General features: G+C 33.3%; 1 protein-coding gene across 1 annotated transcript in view; it reads left to right on the top strand.

The window, feature by feature from the left end:
- Positions 1–24,546, top strand: part of LOC143225248 (cell adhesion molecule Dscam1-like) — a 234,562-nt gene extending 210,016 nt beyond the window's left edge. Inside the window, exons 34-36 of the mRNA XM_076454314.1 lie at positions 240–435; positions 2,391–2,530; positions 15,611–24,546. Coding sequence (XP_076310429.1) covers positions 240–435; positions 2,391–2,530; positions 15,611–15,672 — 398 coding nt within the window. The 3' untranslated portion in view covers positions 15,673–24,546. The remainder of the gene's footprint in view (positions 1–239; positions 436–2,390; positions 2,531–15,610) is intronic.
- The last annotated feature ends 869 nt before the right edge of the window (positions 24,547–25,415 follow it).

The raw sequence follows: 25,415 nt of genomic DNA, 5'->3' as shown, positions 1-25,415 counted from the left end.
ATGCTACTCCTTTTTTAAAGAAGATTTTTTTCAACACAGCATAACCTGAAATAAAAATTTTTAATGCTTTTACTATTCAAATTTTGTAATAATCTATTAAGATTCCAGCATTGATTTTTTCTTATTTCATTGTCCTTGCTTTTCTTTAACATGTATGTTTTACAAATACCTTGCATTGGATTATAGGACCTTTTGCTATATAAACAATGATTCTGGGACTTTAGTTATCAAATCTTTAGCAGGTATCACTTCAGTTATAAAGCATGACACCAGTTCCTCAGAAGAAGTAACACCAGTGAGCAGTCCTCCACAAATATATGAACTAGTTGCCAACTTTGGAGTGCTACCTCAAGATAACCTCCGTCAGTCCTGGGGTGGGTCAAAAGGTCGAGCCCAACCAACAAACAAAAGAAGTTCAAAGGGAATAAAAAAAGGGTGAGTCCCTCTATGCTGTTTAACTAAAACGTATAATCCAATGATGTATGACAGATAATGCTTCATGCACAGATGGTAAAGACAACTGTAAGAGTAGATTGAAACTTTCCTGAAAAATTACTTTAGTTATCTTCTCACTTTATTTTATTTTTCTTATTACTCAGATGATTGCCTGCACACTCTTCAGATTTCCTTTTTGTATTTTGTTATCTTAGAAAATAGGAGTTCTCATTTTGTTTTGATACCAGCTTCAACACAAAGTTAGTTTCTTTTATTTTCCCTATACATTTCCTTATACATATTAGTTTCATAAATGAATAGTTTTTCTGGAAATCAGGAAATATGCAGAGGTTTAATCTTCAACTTTATCATATCCTTTTATACTAATTAGCAGAAAATATGATCTTCATTCATTACAGAAAATGCAATAATTCAAATAAAATAACCCATATCATGACTTGCTCCAAATTATACTTTATCACATTATTAGCTCTTACTACTCTCAAATAGATCAGGGATAGAAAAGTGTATAAAGCTTCATTGGATAACATATTTTACTGACATTTATGAGTTGATGTTATCAAGAATACCGTTTTCAACTGGTTGTAATATGTTTTTGTTTTTTTTTACAGCATGAGTTATCATGTTTCTTATTGTAACTTGTAAAACAACAAAGTTAAGAAATTCTTCAAGCCAGGTTTTACAATGAAGAAGTATAAATGTTTTCAGATAAGAACAATTATTCCACAGCCAGAATTATTTCTATGGCATTTTTAATACAATGATAAGACATAATAACTAATAAATATCAATAAATACTGGAAACAGAGCAATGTCTAAAAAAAAAGAAGAAACCTGAGACTGAGATCCCAACTCTATCAAATATTAGTTTATGTACTTTCCTGTAAAATATGTTTAATATACACAAGTGTTTGAATCCTTCAAAATTCCTGTTTAAAATATCGTAAATATGGTTAAGGCCATATGTCAAATTCAGCCATAGGTGTTACTTTTCTTCCTTTTTAGCAGGGTAAGTCAAGGAAATTATACGCTGTTTCACGGGATAGTTGCATTGTGACTTACCTGATCTTATGTATAAAGGTCTACATTGCAAATGTCATGGAAACATAAATATTTCAGAATTTCAGTTCTCTTATTTTAATTTCTTAGTTATAGAGAGAATGTATATTGGGAATGCCATTATGGCAATTTGAAGAAAGATTAGCTGCTGTGGAAAGAAGTTTTTTTTTTAAGAGATCAGAGGCCTACTGTCAAATACCCATCTTTGTTTATTTATACCTTATGATTTATGTGCTGCAATTTTAACTCTTTTTAATTTTTTTATATTCTTTTATTTTGCAATAATCCTTCATTTCCAATATTCACTTTTATTTGTTGTTTCTTTGCAACAAAATAACTTTATCTTTAAAACTGGTGTTGTGTTTCTTTCATTTCACTCGTTTTAACTCTATACTCGTATCCTTCTGCATATTAAACCCACAGCTTCTGGTTTTGAGGTGACAGTGAACTGTTTTTGTCCTAACTAACATTAAAATTGTACCCAGCATGAGAATAAAGTATAATAAGCATATTAATCATCTGGAGTAGGTCAATATCAACAGAAAAAGACTATGTGGTAAATAATAACTTCCCATTAGAGTAAGCTAGTCATCAGTATAAAACAAGCAAGACTTTTATTGAGATTTCACCAAATAAATACATCTTTGTTTATGATCTTGTTATCATCACCTTCTGATGTTACAAACTTTTGTTGCTTTGCTTGATTTTCAATAAACAGTGGAATCTTTATTAGTTGACAAATCATATTTGTTGAATAGAAAAGTCTACTACTGAAGCAATATAATATTACTAGATGAACATAAAGGTTATATTGAAAGATTAAAGTGTTAATAACATTGCTATCCAAGTACTTTTAATATACGTTTTGTTTTTAGTCTTTCTAGTGATGAGAGTGACAGTGAAGGAACTACATATACTTTCAGCCAAGCTGAAACAGTGATTTTACAAGGTAGTAGTGGGAATGATCTCTCTGAGGTAGAGTGTGAGTGGGATCGGCTTGCAAGGATTCCTAGAGGTAGGGCAATTCCTTAACAGTTAGCTTTATGTTATTGTTATTTCTTTAGAATAATTATATAAAAAAATTCTTGAATATAAATTAAAATGAGATGATGTTGAAGATATTACAAAAAATATGACCCACTATCTGATTGTATAAATGGTTAGCACCACTTCTTTCCTTTACAAATTTTAGAATATCGCTGTCATTACAATAACATAAAAGTAAAACTTTATGACATGTAAAGTTTTATTTGGGAGTTTTCTCATTGTTTGGCACAATTTACAAGTATACATAAACATAACTATAGAAATCCTTCATTGGTAAAAATGGATTTAATTCTTCTGTTAACTTTCAAAAGCATCTACTGAAAGTATATTAGTATCTAGTATTTTCATGTTAATTTCTAAAATTTGATTAAATGTTGTCTTTGAACTGACTTTAGATGTGGTCCTCCTTTTCTATCATTTTGCACATGTTGTTGTCTTCTTCACCAAATGTTTTTTAGGTAATTTCATTTTGTGAGGTTTTTTTATCTTTAATGGTTTACTTGTCTGTATTTGCCTCTCATTCTCTTTTGTAACACTTTTATGAGTAATCTTAGTAATTTGTAAAATATGTGGAATTTTGCTTTTTAAATTTATTACACAAATAATAAAAAAGTAAAAACTGAAACATTGAAAGATTGTATAATAACAGCACTGAAACTATGCATTGGTTAAAATTTAAAATAATAAGCCAAGAAAAATGTATGAAATCAAGGAGAATGAGAGAAATAACCAAAAAACCAAGAACAAGAAAACAAAAGTATTATTAGTGCATATATTAAGTAGTTTGTCATACAAATTAAATAAAAAACAATTTATAAATAAAAACAAAATAGTAACTAAACCAGGATCCAATATTAAAAGTTTCCTGCCAAAATTATGTAATAATGATACATATGCTAATAATGTAAAATTGAATGTATAGACTGCAAAATTTTCTTCATAGGCCTGTTAGTATCACATCATTGGCTCCATGCTAGTACAGCTGTAAGTCTCCAGATTTACAACGCTAAAATCAGGGATTCGATTCCCCTCAGCGGGCTCAGCAATTAGCCCAATGTGGCTCTGCTATAAGAAAAACACAAACACAATCACATCATTGATGGAAAAATATTTTATAGTCTGATAATAGATGCTTCAAAAATTCATTTAACAAGTTTGACAATGTAATTTTGTTGGATAATCAGCATGATTATACTGGTAGAGAATTTTATTTTAATAATCTATTGACATTTTCTGTTGAGGTTGCTGCTTACTTATATGAGGTTGATGGGATATATTTAGTGTATCTGGATTTTTAGGAAGCATTTGACAAGACATCTTACAAAAACTTGTTAAAAAGATTATTTCTATAGATGTGGATGATAGATTAGCTCATTTAATAGCAAACTGGCTAGATGGAAGAAAGCAGAGAGAATTGTTATAAATTGAGCTCGGTATAGTGAATTAATGTCATGATTAGATACCTTAGGGCTCAGTGTAAGGATCTTTTTCCTGTTTTTTTAATTTACTTAAATGATAAAGGAATGGTTAATAAATCACTTAAATCTGCTTATGATATTAAGGTTTTGGCTATTGTTGATTGTAAGGAGGACCATGCTTCCTTACAAAAGGATTTTGATCATTTGGTAAATTTGGCAAATAAATGGCAGATGCATTTTAATAATAAAAACATGCAGGGTAATGCATATAGATTGTCACAATTTGAATTATAAACATAATTTGAATGGAATAATCTTAGCAATGGTATGGAAGAAAAAAATCTTTGTATTGTGGTTGGTCAGTCTCTTAAACCATCAAAACTATGTGCTCTTTGCAAGTTGTATCTACAGAAATGTTGAAGACAAGTTTAAAGTGATTATGATTTCATTTTATGGGTCACTTGTAGGCCACCTTTGTCCTATAGTTTTCAGTCATGGACATTGAATTGTTTGAAATGGTTCAGAAAAGAGCTATTGGGATGATACTTGGATGGAAAGTTTGTCATACGAGGGCAGGTTTCAACTGAGATTGTTTGCTCTTGAAAAAAGGGGAGCTAGGGAGGATCTGTTTAAGGCATTTAAGATTTTTAACCCTTTCATTATGGGTTGGGTGGAATCCCTGAGAGTAATTATACTATGATTTTTTATAATATAAGCAGATGTTTGCAACTTTTCAAGGTTATTGGTAAACATTTCAACACACAAAATATGAAGATTAGAATTATATTTTCTGATGAAGTTTCACCTTAGTTGATAATTGTTAATCATTAGTTGATAATTTTCTTGTATTAATTTGTGAATTTCAGGGGTGTTTCCAGCATTTCATGTTATAATTTACTGTTTTGTGTGGGAAAATTTCACATATCGCTTGTGATATAGCATTGGTACTATCTCTGGCACATTTGTAAATGTTATTAGGACTTTGAGCAGGATATCTAACAGAGGTGAGATAGCTATCTATGTATTTGTTGAATTTTGGCCAATCAGTGTTAGTAAAGTAAAGAGTTCAGGGTGGGGCTTGGTCACTGTGATTTGCATTAGCTTGTAGCTAAAAAGAAATTGGGTTATGGTCACCACTGATACTTTTGTGAACTGTAAGGTGAGAGTATTGTAGCACAAGTCAAGGAGGGAATGTAACTGTGTCTAGTATGCTTTGAGAGCCACTGTGGTGTGTGTGTGTGGGTCAACTGATTGTCATTTATGATTATAAGGTTGTTGTTGTTAGTGAATTGATGTAAGATTTTTCCATTGTTATTTGTTGTGCATTAGTTAAAGTCTGTAAGTTTAGAGTGTAGATCACCGATAATAGTAGTTAGAGGGTATAAGTTTAGAATAACTTGGAAGTAATTAATATCTGATGGGGTAGTGGGTTCAACATGTACAAATAATAAGATTAGAACAGGTTTGTTGGGAAGGTGTATCTGGCATAAAATGAATTTTTTATTATATTGAACTGGAATTGGCAGGAAGGTTATTTTGATGTTTTTATACTAAAACAGTGCTATCCATGTACTATATGAAGATCTCAGTTTGGTGAAGGTTATGTAATTTGGTACATGGAATTTGTTACTGTCATTTAAGAGTGTTTTGTTTAAACTAATGACATCAGCTTGAATTTGGTTACAGAGTTGATATAATTCAAGTGTTTCTAACTGCTAAACTGCCCTGAATATTACTGTACAAAAAATATACCATAATAAAAGTAGTAGTTACACTTGGATGTGCACACCATTTCTATGTTGTTTGATAATTTTCAGGAAGAAGACCAGGTTAGCTGTCACTGTGGTGAAGTAGGATATGGCAGTGATGCATATTTCTGTAGCCAAGAATGAAACTTCTGTGCCCTTGGTGATGATAATATCTTCTGTGTGAAAAAAATATTGTCTGTGGGGTGTCATGTTGATCAGATATTGGTGAACTAGTCAGCTGGGTTGCCTTCTGTTGTTGTGTTGGCAGCATAGCTTCAGAATAAGATCTTTATGGCTCAGAGATGCTGGTTTTAAAAGAGATCAGTGAATGGCTCATGGCTGAAGCTTTGGAGTGAACTGGTATTGATGGAAATGGGTGGACGATGTTGTTTTTGGTGATGGTTGTAACCTATCAGAAATTTTTGGTTGTGGCTTTATGGCTATGACCTTCTTGAATTTGGGGAATCCATGATAAGAGGAGACATGCAGGCTTCCACAGTTGGCACACTTGGTCAAGTCATGAACATTTGGGCACTCTAATACCAGATGTTGGCCTCTGAAATGGATGCATCATGCAGTTGCTGTACAGGCTGCTCTTGTATGGCCAAATTGTTGAAAGTTAAACATCAGACTATTGATATGATGGGTGGTTTGGCTTCTTTGACATTGTAGTGGTAAAACCATAAGAATATTCCTTCATTTATTAGTCATGTGGGTTGTTTGACATTGGTGAAGGTTATCCTGATGAGTAGTGTAGGGAGGCTCGTCTTGGCTGAAGTGTTGCATTCTATCTAGACATGGTTAATGTTAGAGATGGCTAATTTGTCATGTAATTCTTGACTTTCAATGTTCAGTGGGACACTTTTTATGACTATAGATTTTTTCTCGGTCCCCTGGCAATGTGTTGAGTAATGTTAGTTCCATTAAAGATGTCTTTGGGCCAAGATTTCATCAGCGTGGCATATTCTTGAAGATTTCAGCAGTTGATCAGGTATTGTAGCCCTTTGCTGGAAGAGCATAGTTGCTTCTCCTAAATGGAAAAACCTTAGCAGAGATAAAAATACAGCAGAAGAACACAAGCAGTGTGTACAGACAAGTGGACTAGTTAGCCCTGATATGGCAAATTTGACAGGAAATGGTGCTAAAAGATATAGGTCAGACATACCCAAAGAAGAATATGCTAGACAAATGAGCTTAAGAACCAAGTTAGTTAAAGTAAAAGGGAATAAATCCTGAGAGAAAGAGATGTGCTATTGTGAAGGTTCTTTCCACAGAAAGAAACAGTCTGAGCAAGGTAGCAATGGACTGCTGGTACAGGACAAAAAATATTATTAGAATCAACATAATCATACAACAAGGAAATAAAAAAGAAAGATAAAAAACATCTGACATTCTTTCCAGGTTGCCCAAGAAAGAACATTCAGGGAACAACATCAATCACTTCCTCTTATACAGAGTATAGGAGGCATTTGAGCTGTAAACATCCAAGTAGAAGGAGAAAATATGTTTTCAGAAACTAATGATACAAGGAACAAGAGGTCAGTGGCTCATGAGGGTTGTGGATAAGAGCCTGAAGAACCACACAAAGGTTGGGAATAGGGACTGGATGAGAGGACTTTAGACAAAAGAAGCCTCGAAGGGTCTGTGATAACAGGCAAAAGGAAGAAATTAATATGTGTTAAGTTACAAGCAGCACAGTTTAGTAGTCTGCAATGACAGAAACAGACAGGACTTTTTCAAAAATCAAGCAAATAAAGGAAATAAGACGTAGGATAATGAAACAACCTAGCAAAAGAGAGTGGTGGAGGAACAAATGCCCATTTACACTGATAGAGAGCGAGGTTAGAATGCTGACAAAAATTATAAAAAAAATTGACTGCCCTACTAGAAAATCCAATTATTTTCAAAAATATCAGAAAAATTACATGAGTAAAGATGAAGGTGTAGCACACTGTTGTGAAAGGTGGATGAACAAGGTTGGCAGAGGAGGAATCTCTAAAGAGGAAGGGAAAAATGTCGTTTAGACAACAAGTGACACAAAAGTAGAAACCACAACACAGCCAGCCAAAAAAAAAGATAAACTTCAAGAACTCAGCGAGGGATGTCTCAAATGATAAAGATTACTCAGGAGATAAAGATTACACCACACAGAAGGAAAAAGACAAAGAGAAGAAAGACAGGCATGAAAAAGAGCACTGGCATCCAGAGTGGTTGAATCTAGGACTGGTGACCAAAACAGGATGATTTTGGAATTTAAAGGAGTCACAAAAGCATTGATCAGTATGGTTCCAAAATGGGAACAAATCCAATGCAAGACTGAGGGATTCATTGGACACTGAGAGATGGATTGTTTCCAATCATCCATAAAATTCTAAGCCCCTGAGGTATAACTCGTCACTAGGTGAATGGGACAACTGTCAGGGTGAGAAAGCAAAAGTTCTGAGAGTAAATGCCTCCCTTGTGGCTGATGTAAGAAATGAACATAAAATTGTCAAAGTGGATCATCGAAAGATAATCTGACAACAGCAACAAAGAAGTTTATAAACAAAGGTCCCTCATATGGAAACCAGATCCCTATGAGAGTGGTGGTGTCAAGAACAACCCCAAAATTATAAAGATGTAGAGATGGTGTAAAGATACTAGTCAGATTGAGGAAGAGGAGTGAAATATCCTGAGTTGTATTTGAGTGATCAAGGCACCACACAGATAGGGATAAAGGATTGTAGAATATGTTCCATTGATCTGCCAGAGTCCACCAAAGGGGGATTCATATGTGCACAACAGAGAAACCAGAACTATGAGGGAAGGAAGAGTTCCCATAAGTGATAGAATGTCTTGTGCAAGAAGAGAAGAAAATGAATAGTCTTGTATGTCAAGATCTCCATAACAGAAAGACACAAGGAAGAGGGTTTTAGCTCACTCCACAAGGAAATTGAGAAAAACTCAAATGATATTGCAGACAAACAGGAAGAAACAATGGGACAGAAGAAAAACATGAATGTGTAGGAAGGCATCCAAAACATCAATTTCGGTCATCCATGACCCAGGAAAAAAGGCCCAATGCAGATTGAGAAAACCATCCATTCAGAACTGAAGAATGATGAAAAAGAGATTTAGAGATGACAGGTCAATGACAGCCCTCAGTATCCTGTCTTCTTGGGAATAACAAATAGTCATGAAGAGAAGTCTTGAGTGAAGTGGAAGATGGGTTCTGTAGTTTCCACTGCCCGCAAAGAGACCATTAAATCCTGAAGATGTTGAAGATGCAAAGAATTGGAGGGGAAAAAATGTGGAAAAGGATGAGGAGAAAGAAAAGATGGAGTATGAAAGTGTAGGAACAGATTATGAGAAAAAATTTCCACAACCCAAATTTTGCTGGTGAAGGGAATCCTATGGCAAACTTCAAAGATGAGTTACTGCCAACAGCTGCATTTACCTGTCCTGCAAGAGGAGGATAATAAACAGAAGCAATTGAACAAGGAACAGAGAGTGGTAATAGCTCAATATTACACCTGAGAATGATTAGTAGTCTGAGGCACTTGTGGTATAATGATTTGGGAAACTGAGGAAATGGTAGAAAATTGGTGATAAGCAGCTTCAACCAGGGATTCCAAAGAGTTGGAAAAGCACCCCAAGGAAGGAACAGAGGCAGAGACCTGAAAGGGAAAGCATCTCAACATAAGAGGCCTTAAAAGCAAAGAAAACATGTCAAAGTAGAGGTAGAAGAGATTAAACAAAAAGTCAAGGTTGGCAAACAAGTAAAGTAAGAAGAGATGTCCCATGAAAACTCTCAGTGTCACAATAGAGAACTTTTTGTAAAAGGTAGAGATGTACCTTTGTAAAGGAGTTGGGTAAAGGTTTATTTGTTTTTTGTTGTTTTTTTTAGTTTCTCACAAAGCTACTCAAGGGCTATCTGCACTAGCCATCCCTAATTTAGCAGTGTAAGACTAGAGGGAAGGCAGCTAATCATCACCACCCACTGTCAACTCTTGGGCTACTCTTTTACCAATGAATAGTGGGATTGACCATAACATTATAACACCCCACAGCTGAAAGAGCAAACATGTTTGGTGTGACAGGGATTTGAACCCATGACCCTCAGATTACGAGTCATAGGCCATGCCTGGCCTCAGGTAAAGGTATGACAAAGATAAGTAGGCTGCTTGAAGGAAAGATGTTAAGTATAATGTCGAACATCTTAAGTGGATAAATAAGGCTCAGAACTTAGAGTTCAAGCAATATAGAAGGTTTGGAACCATAGTCATTATAAAAGAACAAAGGACTTTGGAGGTGAGAATATCAGTAAATGGTGGTTAATGATCTAAAGGAACCCAAGAGTCATTACTATGTATGACTGTTGCAGTTTAAGCTTAATACTACTATTATGACTTAGATAGTTTATATAGTATGAGTCTCATACTTAATTAATTTTAGAAGCAATATTTTATGGCAAGTTTGTTGCACAACTGTTTATGATTCATACTTTGTGAAGTTAAATTGTAAATTAATGATTCTTTACAATAGTGCAATTATTGCATCATATTGCTAGAGCTTTCTGAGTTTCTCATTCATTTAATTGAGCATTATTGCATCAGAATATCTAGTATTGCAAGAAATGTTCTGGACTGCGTGATCATAAGTTTAACAATAAAGAGTGTATAGTGGTAATTTTAAGTGAAATTATCACAGACTGTATTGCAATAACAGAAGAATAATTAGTCTTTGCAATTATGTTCTAAAGTAACTGAACCAGCCTTTGTGGACTTTGTCAAAAAAGATACAATTATTTAAATCTCTGGATACAACTGTTATAACCAATTGTAATGAGCATTTGTATATATATATATATATATATTTGTTGTTTTAATATATTACTTTAAAACAAATGGACTGTGCTGATATTTGTTCATGGTCGAAGTGTATTGCCAACAAGTTTACAGACACCTACTGTAAAGAATCCAGTCTTAGAAAACCTAACAGTCATTAGTATTTACTGGTGAAAGAGGTAGAATGTCACATACTTGAGTAATGAGAATAGCAAACAAAGATGGAAGAGGTATGTGTTCTTCATCAGGAAGAGAAGAACCAGAATAAAAGGCTGAAAGTGGAAAAAAACTTATCAAAATCATTCACCAATGAGGCAGGCTGCACAAAAGGCAAGGGAGTAGAAGAGAACCAACCTGTTTATGCACAGTAGCTGTTATGTCATAAACAGATCTGTGTCTCGAGTTATTATTGATGCAAATTTAGAAGATTCTGTAGAGGAACGTTTAGGACTTGGGTTTTAGAAGCAATGCAACTTTGGGAATTCATAGTAAATCAGAAATCTATATGTGAATTAATTTGTTTATGTTTTATGTATAAGATACTTTTATATATATACACACACATGCAGTAGAAATAAGCAACATGATGATTATAGAAGAAATTGCAACAAGAATAGAAGTGAAATAAAAATCAAGAGAGAAATGAAATCAGTCATTGGTATGAGACACTAAAGTCACATGAAATAAAAATCACATCTGAACACAAGATATGTTAAGAAAATAATGATCTTTAGGATACTGGGGATTACCATGCATGGAGGTTGTGTCATGCTCTTCTAGCATGAAAAGTACATCATCGGCTGGTGTAACTGGTATAATGCACATGAACATACATATGGATGGAAGTTACCCTCAAGCTCTTCTTGGTGTAGAAGAGTAAGTAATGTTTCAGTGTGATTTCTTTTACTTCTCATTTTTTTTATTCTTTACAGTCTGACAATTCCTGTGACATAAAGAAAAAGTATTGTAGAGGAATAAGAGTCAGTAAATTATTATGATGGTTAAGATCTTGAACCCCTCAGTGTGGATTCCTGTACGTGGTGAGGAGACCTCCTAGGGAAGGTTCTGTTCTTTCTAAACATCCCCCCACATGTTTGCTGTGCATGGTGACCCGAGAAGGGAAGGAGAGGATCCTGGTGGTTGAGGGGTCCAACCTTAACATACCACTTTGGCCTTGAGTTCCTGAAGATGGGCAGCCATGGGGTAGCCCCTCTTGGGTCAGCTGGCTGGTCCACTTGAGCTAGGGTCAATCAAGTACCAGTGTTGGATGTTCTCAACAGGTGTTGTGGACATTGTATCTGATGCTGGTGTTTGGGTATAGTGCTCACGAAACCATAGTGTTGCTGCAGTGTCCTTGTTTGATATTGTAGTGGGTCCCCTCATAGGGCTCCAAGTTGGGTGGGGTCAGTGGGCACCAAAATGTTTCCTTTTTTATTATGGATCCTCCAAATAAAATAGTGAAAAACAGTCCAGAGATAAACGACCACGTCTTGAAAATTCTGAGCAGCAATCTTCAACATCTGTAACACCTGTTGTACTTTATTTTCTTATACTACATTCTCTTTCAGACAAACCTTTAAGGCAGATGTCTCCCTTTTTTCATTCAGAAGGGACTAGAGGGACTTGCTGGCTCTCCAAAGTCAGTAAAGAAGCTTCGATCTGGTGACATATTAGTGGAAACATCTACATCTCAACACAGTGAACTCCTCTTGCATTCAAAAACAATTGGGGATATGACTATTGAGGTTATGTCTCATGCAACTTTGAATTTGTTACAAGGAGTTATTGTTGAGATGGATTTGAAGAACATCTCCAAGTCAGAGATTTTCACTGGTTTCTCCACCCAAGGAGTTTCTGCAGTGATGCATATCTCCACTTACAAACATGGAATTCTGATGCCGACCAATGTCCTCATTCTGACATTTACATCACCGCATCCACCTGCCACCATCAAGGCAGGTTATCTTAATTGCAGGGTACGGCCATACATTCCAAACCATCTCAGATGTTTCCATTGTCAGCGGTTTGGTCACTCGAAGACATCATGTCATAGTTCCTTGATGTGTGCTTGTTGCAGTAGCAAGGACCACAATGCCTATGAGTGTGAAACAAACCTTCATTGTGTCAATTGCAATGGCTCTCACCCATCCTATTTTTGTTCTTGCCCTAAATGGTAGGAAGAAAAATTGATGCAGCATTTGAAAACAATTCAAAACATCACTTACCCTGAGGTTCGAATGTTGCTGTCCACCACTTTATCTTGGACATATTCTGCTGCATGTCATTCTACTACTACAGAGGGAATGAAGACAGATCTCTCTGTGCCTCCAAAAGAATCGTTATCAAACCCAATGAAAAGTATTTTGACCTCCTTGGTTAAAAAAACTGGTGAATCAACTTCAACACCCATCTCTGTCCCTAACATACATTCCAGAAAATCCCAAGATCCTCTTCCTTTGGTTCCAGGTACAAGCATTTCCTCAGGTACATCTTCTTCTCCTACCGCAAGACGCAAAATAATCATTCATTCACGTCCTCAGTCGCTGGAATCCTCTTCCAACAGCGAAGACCAGTAAAGAAAAAAGACGTAGTTGTAAACAAAAGAGTTCTTCACCCAATTTGCCTACACATAAATAAAAATGGTCACCTTGATACAATGAAACTGTCAAGGTTTATGTTCTGATCTGGGTGACATCAAAACACTGATTGCTTCCTACCATCCTGTATGTCTTTTCTTACAGGAAACATTTCTGAAACCTACCAATGCAGTCACCTTTTGTAGGTTTTCTTTGTACAGAAATGACAAGCTGTGTGGTGGATCACTGTTGGTTGATCAGCATGTGTCCACCCTGTCTTTGCTGCTTAACACATCCCTGGAGGCCACAGCCATTTGTGTTTCCTTGGATCGTACCATCACTGTTTGTTCTCTCTTCCTTTCACATAGAGAGACCTATGATTGGTCAGACCTTGACGCTGTCATTGAACAGTTGCCATTTCCCTTTTTAATCCTAGGGGACTTTAATGGACATCATCCCCTCTGGGGAAGTGCTGATATTGATAGAAGGGGTAGCTCCATATAGCATTTGCTCTCTAATCACAACCTTTCTCTTTTCAATACTAGTTGTTCTACTTATTTTCATGCATCTAGTCAGTCCTTTACTGCTATTGATCTCTCAATTTGCTCCCCTTCACTATTCTTCCATTTTTCATGGAGGGTAGACAATAATCCATGAGGCAGTGATCATTTTCCTATAATTTTGAGAGAGACTGCCCAAGGTTGATGCCACCCGACCTGTATGCCCCACTGAAAGCTGGATCAAGCAAACTGGCCCTCTACAGCTTCTGTTTTCACTTCTGAACTGTACACCATTTCTCTTTCCCTGGATTGCATAGAAGCTAAGTAGTACTCAAACTGCACTATTTATACTGACTCTCTTAGTTCTCTACTGGCCCTGGAATCGCTTCACGTTAGTTCACACTCTTTTCTCACCAATATTCAAAACCGACTGGCCCATTTCTCTTTAACATCTAATTCTATCCAGTTTTTCTGAAAACCAAGCCACGATGTTATTTGCAGGAACGAGCTTGCTAAGACCGTAGCTAAATCTGTCTGTTCTGGCATTATCACAGCTATGCCTGTTCCATACATGGACTATGGTCCTGTATTCAAGGCTTGGCTCCATGCCAGTTAGCAGTCAACTTGGAGTGAGCAACGTTAAAACAAGTTTTTCCAAATAAAACCCTATATTAAACTTTGGCCGTTTTGCTTCCGTAAGGATCAGAAAGAGGAAGTTGTTCTAACTAGACTACGCATTGGTCACAGTTTTTCAACTCTTTATTTTCTTTTATCTGGGACTGATGCACCAGTGCGTTGTCTGTGTAACACTTAGGTCAGAATAAGCCACATTTTACTGTCTTGCCATCGTTATGACTCTCAACAATAGCACCATTTTAAACATGTTCTATCGCAAGGTTTATCCATAATGTTAGACAGTGTTATTGGTGATGATGACAGTGTCCACCTTGGAAATGTTTTTAGTTTTTTAAAGGCCATTAATCTTTTAATGCTATTTAAGGTTTTTTTAATTTATACATTAGACCTTTTTATGTGAATTCCATTTGAGAATCAAAGTCCATCTAGTTCGATTTGAAATTAGAAAATGACCGTAATGTCAGCAAAACTTGAAACCAGGACTGGATAGGCCAACTTCAGGTGACTAACGCTGCTGTTTGAACTACCCGTTAGTCATCCTGGTGAGTTATAATTATAATTTTGCTACAAGTCTTTAAAAACCTTTATTACTTTACTTTCTAAAAGTGACTGAAAGTGGTTTTTGAACTTACCCCTTAGTCCTTCTGGTGAGTTATGATAATTACAATTACACTACAAAAAGTCCTTTACAACTTGTATTACTGTAGTTTTTCTCTTACTACTGTAGACTAGATGTAAACATTGGTTTTAATGCTATTTATGTTTTTTAAACTTTGTTTTGTTTTACCTTAATTCCCTTTTATGAATCTTACTAAATTTACTTTAACTTTTTACCGGATGTTTGGCACATATAGCCTAGCTGCTTTGTGCCATAAGACACAAATCAACCAACCAATCTTGAAAAGTTTCACTTAAAGTTCATTCTTATCTGATGAGAAAGCATGATCCTTTTAACAGTGTATGATGGTTTCAAATACTACACTGAAAATTACTTTTGATTTTTGTCTATAGCATTAAAACGTTTTTCTATACATCTGTTTACTTCTGATGAGTCTAGCTTATGAGTTGAAAGTTGAGACTGAATCATCAATAATTCAAAAGCACTGACCGGAATATTAGAGTTCACTGTTTTTAAATACGTTGGTATCACAAAGACATGATATCATATAGAAATTGGTGAGGTGCCTTGGTTAGTGAGAAAGAATGTTATCTTTCTGAGATATGATACCTATTGGAGTGTGTAATCGTACAAAATTATATTCTTTATTGTTTCATATACCCATAAAACTATAGTAGTATACAATCATGTTTAAATCAATTAAAATTATTTTTTGTTTCATGCAGGCCCATTTCCTAGACGACCCCCTCCACGCATCACAACAAAGTCTGATATCATCGACTGTTAGCACCTGCAGCACGAAGAATTAGAAATCATCTTGTTTTATTCATTGACAGTTTAACTTCTCCTGCTATAAACTCACAGTGTGGTAACTCAGTTCAAGTGTTTTTTTCTTGTTCTTGTTAATTCCCTATTTGTTTTAAATCCTGCAGCTTTATTTTACACAAATAATTTATGTAATCTGGTTGGTTATCATGACATACAGAAATCTTGTATCAGTCTTATTTAACGTTATCAAGATCAAATGTTACAATACAACTTTTACCAATGTTACAGTTTTCACAGTTAAGTTCTAGTTGGTCAATAACCATCCTATCTTCTTCAGTAACATTTTACCTTTCATAGTTGTTTCTGAATGAAGTTCAGATGCATTTTTCTGGTAATATTTGTCAGATTGCATCTAATTTAATTCCTACCATAAATATTATTCATTCAAAATTTAGGACTGATTCGTAATCTTTACTGTAATAAGTTGTGTATGTTGAAAATTTTTGTTATCAGCAATTTTGTATAGTATGTTCACAACTGCCATAACTAGGTAGTAATTAATGTTTGTTGATCACTTTTTTTTTTTTTTAATGTTGGCAGGATTAGCAGGCCTTAAATTATTATCTTCTTCCATATATGAAGCTGCAACCGATCAATATTTTGTCTTCAGCTGTTGCAGGTTTTCATTCATAAACTGAAAATTAAATTGAATCTTTTCAAAATATCAAAGCATTTCTACCACTAATTTTAATTATAACTGGATTTAAATAACTTCAATCATTGCAAATTATATAGTATAAGTGTGAGAACTTTCTACTTTCATTAGTAAAAATCCAACTACTATCATCATTTTCAGTAACTACCAAGGTCATCAATAAACTTTAACAATCAAAAATATATTAATAATAAAGAGACTGTCACAAATCCTTACCATAAGAATACAAATCGTTTGTCATGAATTCTCACATTTATGTATATGCTAACATATTTTTTTCCCCTTATTGAGTTGCAATTATAGTCAAAGCTCATGGACAGTTAAACTGTCTTACCAATCCAGTATTTTGTAAACAGTTTTCACTGTCATTTCTAATTAATAGTTCAGTTATTCCACACTTATTAGTGTTACATCTTCTGTATTTATTTGTCTTGTTCAGTTTTTTACAAGACTGAATTCTTTTTTATGATTTGTAATTGCATCCTTCCTAGCTTGTTTTTCACTTTTCTGTATAATATTAGCTGTTACAAACATTTGATTGTATCATTTGAACTCTACACCTATTGGTTATCCTGTTAGTCTCTCTCACTTGTAGGTACATAGCCTCTTTGTTTACAGTTTCTTGTACATTTGTCTCAGATTTTCTACCATTGATTTAAACATGCATTACTAAGAAATTAAAAGTTACAGTAAAACAATAGTATGTGTTTCAACTCAGTCAAATCAAAATAATAATAGGTTTTCAAAAGATATCTGTCCAGTTTAAAATCATGTTTCTATCAAATACTGAACTCCAATAACAAAGCAACTTCATTAAAAAAGTTGATTTGATGAATCATGTAAGAAAGCATTCTGTATGTTGAAAATAAAAAAAATTGAGTGGAAAAAATAAAATGCATTGAGTTGTATAGCGTTCAATAATAAATATACGTACAGCCTACATATCGTATTTTCAATTGTAAAAAAGATTCCACTAGTCAGAGCAGCCATTATTATTTATTGCTTTTGACAAATGCAGAGAATTAGATGAGCATAAAGTGAACATCCAGTATTTCAACTACTTCAGCCTAAACAAGAAATATATAAGGAATTATTATGGTATGTACAGATAGTAGTATATATTTCTTGAGATTTAATGTATTTATGTGTTAAAATATTTTCGTAGTTTGATTTGTTTTCTAGGTAACCCTCAGAACAATGGGTATTTAGTTGACCCTGTCACAGCTGATAAATTAGTTGTTTGTATGTCACCTAGTTCCAGTAGAGACTTGTAACAGTCAAAAATCATTAGAGAAGCAGCAGTCTAAAGTAATTTAGTTTAATGAGGTTAATAATAATATATAGACACAAGAGTCAAAAATCATAATTGTTTAAATGCATAAATTTTATTGCATCAAAGCCATAAAAATTATACTTGAATAAACCAGTACCTTAAATATTACAAACTTCATTTATGAAAAGTTAAAGGTATGACTATCATCAGTATTATTGCCTAATTGAAATCACAAGAATGTGTCATTAGCCACACCTTTATTCAGTGAAAATCTGGTAGCCAAACCTAATCAGTCAAAAAGTTCAGTTTCCAAGCTTATTTGTAGAATTCATCAGTCAAACCTAATTACACCTAATTTAATTATTATATCAGCAAGCTGTATATTTACAGTTACAAATCAATGCTATGTAAAGTAACATTTAGATGAATCGTGAATCATGTTTAATTATATGTATCTACATTTACCAGTCACACCTAGTTCCAGATATAAATTATTGTAATAACAAGGGTCAATAGTTATATGAAGTTACGGTCATACAAATCATGCCCATTTACAAGTACTTACAAGTTATTACACACTATATTAAAGGTACAAGAATAGACAGTTGTGACTAGTTATAATATTAAAGAATCAATAGTTACATAGGCACACTCAAAGGAATCATGCCCTGTTATTAGTATTATGTTCTACAGCCACACCTAGTTATAGGAGCAAAAAAGAAACAGTTGTAACTAATTATAATAACAAAGAATCATCGGTTGTATAAAGTCACAGTCATACAAATCATGCCCACTTATAAATATCTACAGGCATCAGCCACACCAAATTAAAGGTGCAAGAATCAACATTTGCAACTAGTTAGTTGCAAATTATATACTATAAGTGTATATAATTTAATTATTATATACACTTGATTTGTGAACAATATAAAGTTACTGAAGATTATATCATTTGAACTCACAAATTATATACGGTTAGTTGATTATTAACTAGTATACAATACTAGTTGTATACCAGTATTTACTCCAGTAAATACAAATACAAGTTACTCCAGTAACTTTGTGTTACTGGAGTGTGTTGCCCATCTTGGTTGTGAAGTCACAACCAAGGAAATCATGCCCAGTTATAAATACTACATTCTCCAGCCACATCTAGTTATAAGTGCAAGAATAAACAGTTGTAACTGGTTATAATGCTGAGGCATTAGTTATAGCTGATTATAATGGCATGTTTTATTTGTTGAAAGTCAAAGAAGATGTTGCTTGTCATATCTACAATAATTAGCAAGTATATAGTGATCAGTAGTTAGTTACAATTATCTAAAGTTTGAATTTAAGGCTTTAATTGCTCTAACCTGACATATAGTTAAGTTTTCTGCTATCAGATCTCTACTCATATGTAAGAAATAACCAAAGTTATTTTCATGTAAAGCAATACCTCATTGTCCCATAAATCTCTCATAAATCAGACGAAGACCAATATTTTTAGCATTCCTCAGAATATTATTTCTTCGATTCCTATGAAAACTTATATCAAATTTTCTCTCTATTATTTTTTCTCTTAATTGAAAATAGTTTTTGTAAAGAGAAGGAAGTAATAATCTCAAGATCAAGGATATTATAGAAGTTGCAACTAAATGGCTTAGGCATTCATAAGGCAAACTAACCACTTGGTTATTCACAACTGCCCAAAATGTTGTATAAATATCTCACTTTTTATGTTAATAATTTCTGATTAACAAATCAACTACTTTGGTTATTTTAATATGACCAGGAAATACATATAAATGTGAATACTAATCCATTTAGGCTTCCAGAATTTGAGAAGTGATTTTTTGTAATGTTACTTGCTTAAGTCTTGAAAAAAACATTATTCCAGTAAATAAGGAGATAACTTTTCTAATTATTTCAAACTAAAAAAAATATGTTAGTCAAAAACAAACAAACAGAAACAACTAGAGTTTTGCAATGTAACAAGAAATTTAAAATTGCAGATCTCATTTGTTTAAATCAAGGCATGAAGAAAGGCTAAAATTTTCAGCACAGAAAGCACTTTGGTTTTGTGTGTAACATGATTTCATGTTTATATGTTATGCCACTATAACTTCTTTTTCACTGGAATGTGCCCTGATTAAGGCATTTGTGTTGCCCATCTTAACTAGAGTACCTGCTGTTGCTTTGTTTAATGTGAGTTACTAGATACCATGTTTGTATGTTATATTAAAACTTATCATGTAATAGTTTTTTGTTACATTTATGCTTGTGTTATGTATAATATAATATTATGGTTCTTGTAATTTGTAGTTTCTTTTTGTCCTTCTTACCATATATATCAGCTGACAAATCATTATTTTATTAGTATCTAATCTTTATGAAATATTCTCACAGGTGATAATGTTTCCAGACAGTTTTCTGTGTTAGCAATTTTTCTGGAGCTTACCTTAGTTGGAATACAACACTATATAGATGACCATCATATTAATCTAGTGCTACTATTTTCTGTCTGCTGCTGTTAATTTTACTGAAGAAAAAGGTGTTCATCATGAGAATTGTGAGAATATTTATCATATATCTTTTGAATTATGTCATAGATTTGTTAGAAGTGTGCTGTTTTATAAAGCAAACTGGAAGAAGTGTTATTGAGCTATTATTGTAGCCTGCTTTATACAGATGGTCACGTGAGATTACTATGGTAGTATTCTAATTAAACCCAATGTTTAGTGTATTTGTTGAAAACTTGTTACTCCCTTTCTTTGATGGGCCAAATTTATTAATATCTGTTGAATAGTGTAAGGTTTATATAGCTTGTGTCAAAAGATCTAGGTAACACCTTGAATTTAAACTCGCAAATAAAAGAAACAAAAACTGAAACTGCTTAGTAATTGAACCACATTATACACAGTTCATTTTATTAAAATATACCAAAAACTTGTTTAAATTTGGTTAAGTTCAGCTGGTAAGAGTCAAAATCTCCATCTGTATAAGAAAGCAAGTTTACTGCTTCTTGCTTTAAAGATTTGAGAGAGGTAAATGTTTTCTTGTGTACAGTGAGTGTGTTCACATTCAATGTATTTGTTAATCAGTGTCTCTATACATATCTGTTTCCTTACCATCTGTGTTGTTCTTAAATACCTGGTGGTAATACATTTTAAAATTTGCTGGTGTTCTACAGTATTAAGATTTCTTTTCACCACATTTTTTTTGGTTTTATCAATTTTGCTACTTTTTATCATAAATGTTGTGACTTTGGTCTTATACACCATTAATTTGAAATCAATAATATTTGTCTAATACCTTGTGATGTTTCATACCTATTTACTCAGTGTTATTGTTTTTCTTACCTGGTTGTTGTTGTTATTCATTAAATGTACTATTTTTTCACATTATATTATTTCACTGTACCTGACTGTGTAATGTAACAAATTAGACTTTTAAAGAAAAAATCACCTCTAGAAACTAAGGTAAAAATCTATTAACTTGACAACATTTTGAGCAAACTCTCTTATTCAAGCCAGAAAACAAGCCTGTAATGTTATATCATTGAATAATGTTTAATCTGTAAATCAAGATATTTCAAAACTTACCTTTGTAAATGTATGTAAAGCTCTTTGAATGAAGGGATTATTGTTAAATATTGTTTTAATTATTTTTAATAAGGTTTACAAGCTATGCATGGTATGTTGGTTTGCTTGCTAATCTGTGATGGGTAAAGTCCATGGTTCATGTCCCAGTGTCACAAAATTACACTCCACACTTTGATACCACAGATTCATTATAAGAGTCATTGTCAAATCCCAGTAATTAATTATAACCAAACAGTTAGTGGTGGTTGTTATTGACTAGTCACCTTCTTTCTAGTTTGCAATTAGGGATAGCTACTAGTGATAGCCCTATTGTAGCTTAACATAAATATATGAAACAAACAAAACCAAAGCTTGTTTCTATCAAGTCTGCAGCATTTTAATTTTCTGATAAAAGAAGGATATTGCCAAAAAGCTTTTTTAAATTTTCACTTCTCTACAACACTAATTCAGGAATTATTAAATTGTAAACTGTTCTCTCATTAGATGTATGCTAAGGAAACCTTTTTTGATGTGAAGCTGCCAGTTGTTTAAAGATGTTTTTAAAGAACAGGATAAATAAAGAAAAGTATAAAATTTTGAAATAAAAATTATCAGGTAGACTTACATTATTGTCCTGTGGTTTTGAGATCGTTGTTGATTGTAAGTTTTCATTCAGTATATTACCTCATTGAAAATATCCTTACATAGCAACTATTATTTAGTAGATGTTTTATTTTCTATGTATTTTCAAAGTTTGCTTTTTGTCACAATAACCAACTGTTTTCATTCTGTTCTTTTACATCATAGCATGCATCCTTGTGAATTGTAGTTTCTTTTGTATATAACTGAGGGAAAAAATATTAATAGCTTGTTACATTGAGCTGAAGAGTTAAGAACCATTTAATTATGAACAAAGTATGTGCAGATATAGGGAATTGAAAATAATATCTTTTTAATATTTAATTTTGAACACAACAAATAATGCTTCTTTCAAAGTCAATTTCAATTGGTAAATAAATTATGTAATACAAGAACCTTGTGCACTGCAAATTGTCTGCAAAAGAATCAAACTACATCAATATTTTGGACTGAGAAGTTAGTGAAGTTAAATCATCTATATCCTTGTCTCAAAATGAACCCTTTTTATTTTTGTGGATTTGGCATATTCTAATTATTTAACAGTGGATCTGAGGGTCTATTGTTACGAAATAAACTATGGGGGCTGTGTGTGTTTTATAAGGGTAGCAGTCAAATCTCACTATTGCATTATAGTACAATAGCTGATGGTATGTGCTGTTGACTACTTACCTTCCCTCTATCATATCAATTCAAAATTAAGGATGGTTAGTACAGCTAGTTCTCCTGTAAATATTGAAAACAAAATACATCATTTATAGATATTAAAACATTAGGTTAGTTTATTTTTCTTTCTATCCTCAGAATGTAAGAGCTGTCATATAAAAAACAGTGAAAGTATTTATTATTCACTTCTTCAATTCTACAGCTAACTCTCAGTATTCAAGCAATAAGCTTAAGGTACTAACACAAGTATGGAAAATTAATATGCATTTGAAATAAGCTCCATTTTCTGTACTTAGTATACTTTAACAACAGACAGGGATTCACACCATATTCAAATTATTTTACTAAAATTGTAACTTTAGAATCATATTTGCATTGACATTGATTTGGTGATTTTTTTCAGTTTAAGATGATCATCTGATGGCTTGTAAGGATATTAAACAATACAACATCAGAAGCATATGTTGAATAATTAGACTGCTACATTCAAAGCTGTTAATAACAAGTGGTTTTGTTGTTGTTTTTCTTCTTGCATATTCTTACTTAGAGCAAAGTGTACAGTATTTCATCAAATGTACTCTTGTACAACTAAACACTTTTTCAAAAGAAGTGGTGTACATAAGAGTAAGCAAATAAAGAATAATTAATAAATGTAATTTGAGTTTGTATTGTTCTCACAACATTTTAACAAATCTGGTTTCTCATACTACTGTATTTACTTTTCCTGGACAACATTTGTCAGTTGCAGGAAATTTGTATGGCTGTGTATGCTAACTTGTTTCCATGTTTTAGAACTTATTTACAGTGATTTGATTCTGGTTTCAAGTTCAAGAGTAAAAGAATACCATCAAAATTTGGCAAAATTGTGATCCTAAAACATTTGGTAATTACACTGATCTTATGTCTATGTTGTTATTGAAAAAGTATTAAGTATTTTGTAAATATAGCATTAAAATTTGTAAAACAAGTTGATAAATTTGACCTTGTGTACAAAAGAGATATTTCAAAACTTCAAATGTTTACAAAAGTAGATACAAAGTAATGTGTATCAAACTACATTGTATGTCCTCTGAAATTAAAATGTGATGAATAAAAGTTGTTGCAGAAAGCTTGAACAAAAGAGTATTCTATTAACAACAAATAATTTAAAAGTAAGGTAGAATATAAAAAATATCATGCATATTGATGTAACTACAGAATGTACAAACATTTCAGCTTCAGTTACAGTATTTAGTAGATGATTGGTGAAAACTAGTAATGGTTAGATCTTATCTTTAAATCATTATTGGGCAATTCTGATGCAAATACTGATGATGTGAGTAAGAATGGGTTCTGTTAAATGCCCACTTTTACTAATTAATCGATTCTTCTGTAGCTATCAAGATACAGTAAAGGGTGGCTAAAATACTGGACTGTGCATTGGAAGTTCTGTAGTTCAAGCCCATGATATGTTGATGAACACACTTAACATTTTCTGCTGTACTCATTATAAAAGTGGCAGTAAATTTCTGTATTTCATCCAAAGAGCCAAACAAAGCTGTGATGACAACTTTGTGATACTTGCTAGCTATGTTCTCACTTGTGTGGCATTGTATTTTGAACCTTGGACCATTTGATCCACAGCTATAGAAGTTAACTTATAGGCCATGCCAAGTATAACTTAACATGTATTTGCAGAACAAATAACGAAACAAACAACAGTAAATACATTTGTGTTTTCACCAAAATCCCTCTGTTATTAAAAAGATGCAATTGATTTGTTTGTTTTTTTTAATTTGGTGCAAAGCTATACAAGGGCTGCCTGTACTAGCCAGCCCTAATTTAGCAGTATAAGACTAGAGGGAAGACAGCTAGTCATTACCACCTACTGCCAACTCTTGGGCTTCTCTTTTACCAATGAATAGTGGGATTAACTGTAACATTATAATTCCTCCATGGCTGAAAGGGTGAGCTTGTTTGGTGTGACAGGGATTTGAAACTGTGACTCTCAGATTACGAGTTGAGCACTCTAACTACCTGGCCATGCTGGGCCCTGGTTTTGAGTACAACCCATCATAGACAATGTATATGGTGGATATAGTATAATTGGAAAATGCTATTATATACCCTTCTTCATGGGAAGATCTTAAGTGATCAACTATCTAGTGTAGATTTTTAATGCTGTAATTTTAATACTCTTGTCTTGTGAAAATTATATTTTATATAGTCACACTTTCCAACTTAAATTGTTCACATCATAATACTTGTTATTTGAAAAAATAACTTTGATAAAAAAACAAAAGTCAGGTATTGAGAAAAATTGGTAATCATAAATAGATGTAGCAGACGGAATGTTGTTGAAATACTTTTATGATGTAACATAACATTTTAGGAAAACAAGGGATGTGTTGGACGTCAAGGCTCTCCCATCCACTAAACTAAATTCAGCCCAAAGCCAGCTCCTATCATATCTCTTTACCTAAATTCTCATAAGTTTGCCTCACAGGCACTGTTAGAAAATTATTTCTGCCTTAGTTGTAGATGACCAGCCAGAATTTATATTGTTTGTCTTATTATTCTGACCAAAGAACAAAAATGATGCACTGAAAGCTTTTTTGTTTCAGAGAAAACAATTTCAGAGACTTAATCTATCTTCATTTCACAACCTTTCTACCCAAGGTATCATCTTATTCATCATCCTATGAATACTTTACATGACATCTATGCACCTCATAAAAATGTACTCCAAGACTGTAACAGCTAGAAGAAAGTCTATTCATTGGACACTTGATTGATTACAAAAGGTTGATTGGTTATAGATAGGCACAAAGCAACACATGGTGCTATCTGTGCTTTATTCACCAATGATATCAAAAAGTGGTTTCTAGCATTGAATGTCTACAAACATACTGCTGTGCTTCTGGGGAGCA

This window comes from Tachypleus tridentatus, chromosome 9, assembly GCF_004210375.1.
Source record: "Tachypleus tridentatus isolate NWPU-2018 chromosome 9, ASM421037v1, whole genome shotgun sequence".
NCBI lineage: Eukaryota > Metazoa > Arthropoda > Merostomata > Xiphosura > Limulidae > Tachypleus > Tachypleus tridentatus.
The sequence above is the reverse complement of the archived record's forward strand: the minus strand, read 5'-3'. Positions and strand labels throughout refer to the sequence as shown.